Source organism: Tursiops truncatus, chromosome 13, assembly GCF_011762595.2.
Source record: "Tursiops truncatus isolate mTurTru1 chromosome 13, mTurTru1.mat.Y, whole genome shotgun sequence".
In the NCBI taxonomy this organism is placed as follows: Eukaryota; Metazoa; Chordata; class Mammalia; order Artiodactyla; family Delphinidae; genus Tursiops; species Tursiops truncatus.
Window position 1 is genome coordinate 5,233,637 of NC_047046.1, and position 7,234 is coordinate 5,240,870.

Genomic DNA, 7,234 nt, shown 5'->3' on the forward strand with positions numbered 1-7,234 from the left:
ACCCCAGCGGACGGCGGAGGAGTGGGTGGGCTTTGAGCGGAAACTTTCCCACCGTCCACGACGCAGCCAAGGGATCGACACGATTCTCCAGTCGAGCAGGGGCTCCCGGGGCTTCTGCCCACACGTGTCCCCCGCCATCCCCCCCCGCCCCCAGCTCAGAGGCTGCGATCTGGAAGCCTGGGGGACGGACCACCGGCGCGTTTAGTTCAGTCTGCGCGAAGCTCAGGAACTGAATGGGCTGACGTTAAATTCGGTTTCCAAATAAAGTGCAGGATTTCTGGCTTCTCCGGAGAGGGCAGGACGTCTGGCCATGGAAGCCGGCCAACGAGTGTCACCTCCTGGTATTTACATCCCTGTGTCGTCCCCTCCCCCCGCTGAGCCCGGCCGGGTCACAAAGTCCTAAGGACACCGCAGCTTCCGCCTTGATCACTTGCTCTGCAGGAAGCCAGTGGCCATGTTGTGAGGACACTCAAGCAGTCCTAGGCGGCGTGAAACGGAGGCCTCCCGCCCACGACCAGCACTGACTCACTGCCACGTGAGCCGGCCCCGGGGAAGTGGGCCTCCAGCCCCAGCCCACGGGTGGATGCAGCCACGGGAGCCCCAGAGCCAGAACCACCAGCTAAGCCACTCCCAGGAGCCTGGCCCACGGAAACTGAGAAATACTAAACATTTACCGTCGTTTTACGTCACTAAGTCTTGGGGTGGTTTGCAACGCAGCAATAGGTAGCTGGTGCCCTGTCACGGCACACGGTGACAGTCAGCTGAAGCAGCTAACAGCTGCCCCACCTGGCCCTTCACACCCACGCAAGAGGCAACCTAACCCGGCGGTGACGAGCACTGAGCCCAGCTCCACGGCTCACAGCTGCGAGATCTCAACCAAGACTCTGAGCTTCCACTTTCTCAGCTGGGAAACGAGATCAAAGCTGCAGCTACTTGGCCAGGTTACTGAGGATTAAGTGAGTTAATCCGCGTAAAGTTCCCGAATGGGGCCTGGCGTGCAGGAAGCGCTCACTAAATATTAGCTGTTATTAATACCCCTGTCACCCGCCTGGTCCCCGCAGGCATCCGAGTTTGTAAGTCTCGCTTGCCACTTCACCTGCTCCTTCCTCTCCATCTGTGAGAATTCTGACCAGCCTACACCTTCAAGTCTCAGCTCAAGATCCTGCCGGCCCTCTTCAACAGCATCCTGATAGACCCGGAGCTCAGAAGGCGGACAGCACGCACCCCTTCCCCCGCTGCTCAGCGCTGCTACCTTTGCACGAGCCTTCTCCCCACAAGTACACCTGAGCTGCTGGAGAACAGAGACCAAGCCTTCTGTTTGTTGGCCAGCTCTGTCCCAGATGCTGGCATGCAGAGGCGAGTTGCAGTTTGTGGTATAAAGACACTTGAGGACTTCCCTGGCGGTCCAGTGGTTAAGACTCCACGCTTCCACTGCAGGGGGCACAGGCTCGATCCCCAGTCAGGGAACTAAGATCCCACATGCTGTTAAGCAAAAAAAAAAAAAAAAAAGCTCACAAATAAATGACCAGGCAAGACGGGCCGAAAGTCCAAATTACATGCACTTGGAGAGCAGAGGAGAGGAGAAAACGGTCAGAGAGAATAATCAGACAGAAGGCAGCATTTCAGTTGGCTCTTAAAGCAAAGACCAAAACGTCCAGGGCCAGGCCCACGGAAAGGAGAGAAGCAGGGTGGGTTAACCACCAGTCGTGGGAGAGGAGGAAAGAAAAACACCAAGGTCTAAGCCACCCCCAGACCAAGAGAGGAGCCCCACTCAGCTCAGCTGATGCCGTCACGTGCGCACACAGACCCAGCAGCACGGGCCTTTGGGTTTTCAAAAGAAGTTGCAAATCTCACTTTTCCTATGCGGTCTTTCAGTGTGTGAGTCGCCCGAACTAAGTCTGCAGGCCCGACATGGCCCGCAGGCCACCAGTCCCAGCCTTGAAGGGCAGAGAGGAGCTGGGCAGGCAGACGGGGAGCTACTGGTGCCTCTGCCAGTGTCTACTCAGCAAACCCCAGAGGCCAGGTGCGGGCGGGTGCTCCGCCCGATCATCTGTCACCCAGTGATACGGGTCCTCTCATTATGCCCATTTTACAGGTGAGGAAACCAAGGCTCGGGAGGTCGGGTGACTTCCTTCTGATCACACAGCTAGTAAGTGGTGGAGCCACTTCAAAATCCCGGCAGTCAGATTACAGCTCAATCTCACGCACCTCACAGGACTGCCCTTCTATGAAATCATTCTGTAAAGCAGCAGGGGGAACAGCTGGCAGAGGAAAGAGAGATGGAACCACGGCACGGTAACATAGAAGAATGCAGTTCCACTCCTGGCTCTTCTTAGGAATCAAGTCTGTCCCCCAGGGAATTCCCTGGTGGCCCAGTGGTTAGGACTCCGTGCTCTCACTGCCGAGGGCCTGGGTTCAATCTCTGGTCGGGGAACTAAGATGCCAGAAGCCGTGCGGCGCAGGGGGAAAAAAAAAAAAAAAGTCTATCCCCCAATCCAACACACATTACCAACTACTACCTGAAAGAAGGCCCGGCGAGTAATAAGCCACACCTGTCTACAGGGGTTCACCGTCCAGGGGGCAGGAGGGCGGGAGAGGGGTGCAGCTGGGCTAGCCAAAGGAAGGGGCTCCGTGGAGGCTACGACACCCACCGTGCTGTGGAGGACTTGGAAGCCGCCAGGCGGCAGGGTTTGCAAATCCTCAGTCAACAAGGAGCCGCTGTGGGCCCTGGAGCCCAGGCGTGACAGAGTCGGGCCTGTGCATCAAGGCTGCTCAGGCAAAGCGCGCACGCAGGCGGTACTGAGGGCAGAGGGAGGAAAAGCAGGAAGCAGGGAAACCAGCCAGTTCAGGGCAGAGGAAACGAGGGCCCCAGGGGAGATGCTGACGCTGGGCTGGAAAGGGGACGAGGTAAGAAGTCAGACGGCCCACGCCTCCATTTCTGTGAGGCTCCCTGAGAACTGTGATGCCACCAACAGAAACACACGGGTCCCTGCAGCCAGCGGAGGGGCCCGAAGAGGACAGAAAGGGCCATAATGAGTTGCAAACCCCTGAGGCGGGGAGGGTGAAGAAGGTATAGGTAGACCAGCCAGGTGGATGCGGGGGAAAGCGTCTCATCCGGAAAAGGGCCTCCTTGCCCAGGTCCACACCCAGCCAGGTGGCTCCCGAGGTCAGGGCGGCAGCTGGAAGGGGGGCCCTTGACTAGGTCCGGTTCGGGGCTGGGAGTGTAAACACGTGAGGGGACGGAGTTCGGCCCCAATCCCAGAGGCAGACTCCTACCTGACCACCCTTCTCCCCAGTGCCCAGAATCCATGCTGGCCTCTAGCAGGGTCAGCCTGGGGAGGGGATGAGGGGGCAGCACGAGGTACTGTTGGCTGACAAGTGACTCCCCACCAACAGAAGGGAAGAGCTAAAAGCCAGAAAGGCCCTGGGTCGGGGAGGAAGCCCCCAAGGCTCGAGGGCAGGACCCCAGGGAGCACACTTCACAGGTAGGAACGCCTAGCAAGGGACCTCTGAGTCCACAGGGGTTCCAAGACCAGATGGGGAACACTCTCAGGGAGACGGATGCTGCAGTGAAGAGGGGACCGGCTCCCTGAAAGCAGAGGAGGTGACAACCCGCACAGACAAGGGGGCAAAACCGCACAGTCAGAAGATGTCCCACCCCTGGGGAGGGGCCCCCCGTCCAGCGGCTCGTCCAACCCCCAGAGGAGGGAGACTGGAAATCAGGAGACCATTCCAACAACCAGAAAGGACCCTGACACCAACGCCCTGGAAAAGGGGGCGCCCGGGACCCCAGGAGGAGGGTCCCTCTGTCAGGTGGTCCCTCGGACCCCCAAGGGGGGGCGCCCGATTTCTGGAAGCTCCTGGCCCCGGGAGGTGGCCGAGGAGCCCCCAGGACGCGCGCCCCGCACTCACGCAGCGCCAGGCCGTAGGCAGCGCCCACGACTGCCCGGAAGCGGTCCATCTGCGTGTTCTTCTTGCTGTCAGGCTCCCACATCACCTGGCACTCCAGGATCTCCTCCCGCCCACCCCGCGGCTCCTTGGACATGGCTGCGACGGGGACGACCGGCGGAAAGGCCGGGGCTGCGCGGGGATGGGGACGGGGCCGCGGGACACGGGGCTGAGCGGAGCGGCCGACGTGGATCAACTTTTAGAGGAGATGCAGCCCTAACTGGACTCTCAGCAAGCCCCGCCCCCGAAGGTCCCGCCGTTCGGCTGTCCGGCCCCGCCCCGAATGTAACCCTCCGCGGGCGCCGCGCCTCGCAAAGGAGTGCTGCCGCCGCCGGGACTAGAGCCTGAGCCCGCCGACCCGGTGGGGCTGCGCAGGCGCGTTGGGCCCGGGCTCCCCGACCTCACCTGGAGAGCGAAGGGGTTAAAGCAGCGCCGGAGGGCAAGAGCGAGAGGCCGCAGGCTCGTTCATGTGTTCATTCATTCACGATTGATTTATTCTTCCTGCCCTTATTTACCGAGCGCCTGCTGGGTACCGGACACTGTGCGGGCTTTGCAGATACAACACAGGGCGAGGCAAAATTCCTGCCCTCTGTCAACAAGAGATAAGGGGTGGGGGACAGGTGTGGGGAGAAGCGGAGTCAATCAACAAATATTATACATTATATATATGTCATACATAGTATAATATATACAATAAAAAACAGTATACCAAGGAGTATCATAACATACATAATAGAGTAATATGTAGATTATCACTCATATAATAAAAGGTAATAACTGCTATGAAAAATCAGGGGAGGGTAGAAAACATGGGAGGAGTGTTTCTATTTTAAAAAGGTTGTCAGGGAAGGTCCCATTAAAAAGGGTAGTTCTATCAATAACTTGAAGAAGGAGTGAGCTATTTAGTATCTGGGAGAAAATTTTCCAGGCAGAGGGAACAGCAGGTGCTAGGGTCCTGAGGCAGGAGAGTGTTGGACGTGGTTAGTGAACTAGCAGGGAGGCCAGTGTCTTTCACTAGAGAGACCTAGAGTAGAGAACAAGGTCAATAAAGGAAGAGGTGGAAGCTCAGGTGCGTCCTGGAGACTGTTGAAGACTTTGGTTTTACCCTGGGTGACATGAGAACATTGGAAGGTGGTGAACAGAAGGACATGCTCTGACTATAGCTGTCATAGGAATCCCTCCAGCTGCTGTGTTGAGAATAGCCTTCAGGAAGTAAGGACATAAGCAGGGGGGCTGGTTACGATGATGTTGCAAGAGATGATGGTGGCTGTGGAGAAGGAGAGAAAAATGGGATGGGATGTATTTTGAAGTTTTATTTACTGTAATCTTACTGCACGCTGGCACTGTGCTAGGGACCTTCCCATATTCCTCGTCGTTCTTTATTCTAACAGCAACCCAATCAGCTTCCCCCAATACAGTTTTTTGCAGTGTTGGAGTTTTAAGAAGCCACCCCCTACCGCCACCACTTAATCCTAAATAGTGTCCTTCTCCCAGTCATGACAAAGAAACATAGATTCTAACTTAAGACAGGGTGCTTCCAGAATATCCCCCTCCCCTGACCTCCAAGTTCTGGACCAATTCTAGCTCCGTCTGCAAGTCATCTCCTTTGTGAAAGCATGAGTCCATCTCAACCCAGAAGAAGACTCATCTGCGAGGGATTTATGTATGTATGTTCATCCCTTTAACACTGGAATGCACATTCCACGGGAGCAAAATCCCTGTCTAACTGGTCACCACAAGGTCCCCAGAGCCCGATCCATAGTAGGTTTCTTTCTCCCCACCTGCCCTGCCCTAGGACCCTCCCAAACATGCGTGTGCAACTTCTTTCCAACATGGATTACAGCCCAGACGCTTATACGACGACCTTAGCATCACATATTATGGGGTGGTGTCCCCTCCTTTTTGACCCCCAAGGAGCTTTTCTGCACATGTGCAATGTCTCCCTTGCCCCAAGGATCGGAGATGTATGACCTCTTGATCGATCTTTTAACAGGATTTAGTCCCACTCCGTCCCTGCCATAAAAATGTCCAATGTCCGGTTATTTACCCTATTTCTCTTACTGGTTTTTAAATCGAGGTGCAGATCTCAAAATATAGACAGGAGTCTGGTCATAAATATGTAGTCCTGGAGTCCGTTTATCTCTTGCTTCAGCAAGTGTAAACAGGGGACTGGTAATGAATGTCTGGCCTGGAGCCCATCTTCTTCTCCCCTCAGGAAGTGTGAACAGGAGGCCAGTTGTAAAGGTCTAGCCTGGAGCCCATCTACCTCCTGCCTCAGTGTGATCTCCTATGAAAGCACCAAATAAGTACTTTTCTCATGATTTCGTTCAGAACTGAAAGCTTTCATGGATATGTTGAATTTGACATACACTTTGATGAAGGTCAAATACATATAAAAGAAATGAAAGGTGGGTGAATATTTTCTGTGGCATACAGAGGCATGAGCTGAGGCATGGGAAAATGCAAGGCTCATTTGGTTACAAAAAGCATGAGTAGGAGAATGGGATGAAATTTTATCAGTGGTTTTCACATAAAACCTGTTTTTTGATAAATTGGTAAATCTGGCCAGTTCTGCTGACCCAGTGAATTGCTTATTTGGCACATTGGCATTTGGTAAATTGGTTCTGGATGAATTGGACCACTTCTGGTATCACGTGACATAGACATTTGTTATTAGTTCAACTGTCATCCCCTCCCTTAGGCCCTCCCCAGCCAGCCAACAATTAGATACACCTTCCTCCCCCTTCCCCAAGCTACAAGTATTTCGCTCTGCTTCCTTCATAGTCTAAGTCTAAATCATTCTGCTTATTAATTGCTTTACTTTTTTCTATTCTGTCTTCTCCCACTGCCATGAAATTCCATGAAAGCAGGGTCCCTTCTCCTTGTGGTGGCACATGGCAGGCAGGAAATATGTGTCACATGAATGCAAATGTCCCCTACAGCTCACTGATCTCTACCACTTGATAAATGGAATATTTATAAATGGAATATTTCCTGCCATATCAATAAACAAAGGATGTCACAGTCACCAAAGAGTGCAACCCTCTAACGTGAGCCCGTGAGCCCTGAGGAAACTCAGGATGTGAAAATACAGGTTACTGGCCCCAGAGAGCTGAAGTGCATCTCAAAGGAATGATTTCAGTGAGCCCAGACTCTTGCATCTTCCCATACATAGAAAAGCGCTAAATCCCTTAACTTGAGATGTCTGGTTTTCTTTAATTAACAAGAATCTTTTGACATTCCCGGCTACCCGCCCTTTGTTGCAAAACTCCTATATATCCTGGCT

The 7,234-nt window shown here is 54.1% G+C and overlaps 1 protein-coding gene across 7 annotated transcripts in view; it reads right to left on the reverse strand.

Moving 5' to 3' along the window:
• Positions 1-4,175, reverse strand: part of AACS (acetoacetyl-CoA synthetase) — a 45,474-nt gene extending 41,299 nt beyond the window's left edge. For 2 of the 7 annotated variants that reach the window (XR_012325098.1, XM_033836719.2), the window contains exon 1: positions 3,913-4,173. Coding sequence is in view for 5 of the 7 variants with exons in the window: in XM_033836719.2 (XP_033692610.1) it covers positions 3,913-4,045 (133 nt within the window). In the remaining 2 variants the exon portion in view is untranslated. Of the gene's footprint in view, positions 1-2,651; positions 2,691-3,912 lie in introns of those variants that run through there. The other 5 variants (XM_073789933.1, XM_033836720.2, XM_073789931.1 and 2 more) reach the window with 5 other exon arrangements.
• Positions 4,176-7,234: the final 3,059 nt, after the last annotated feature.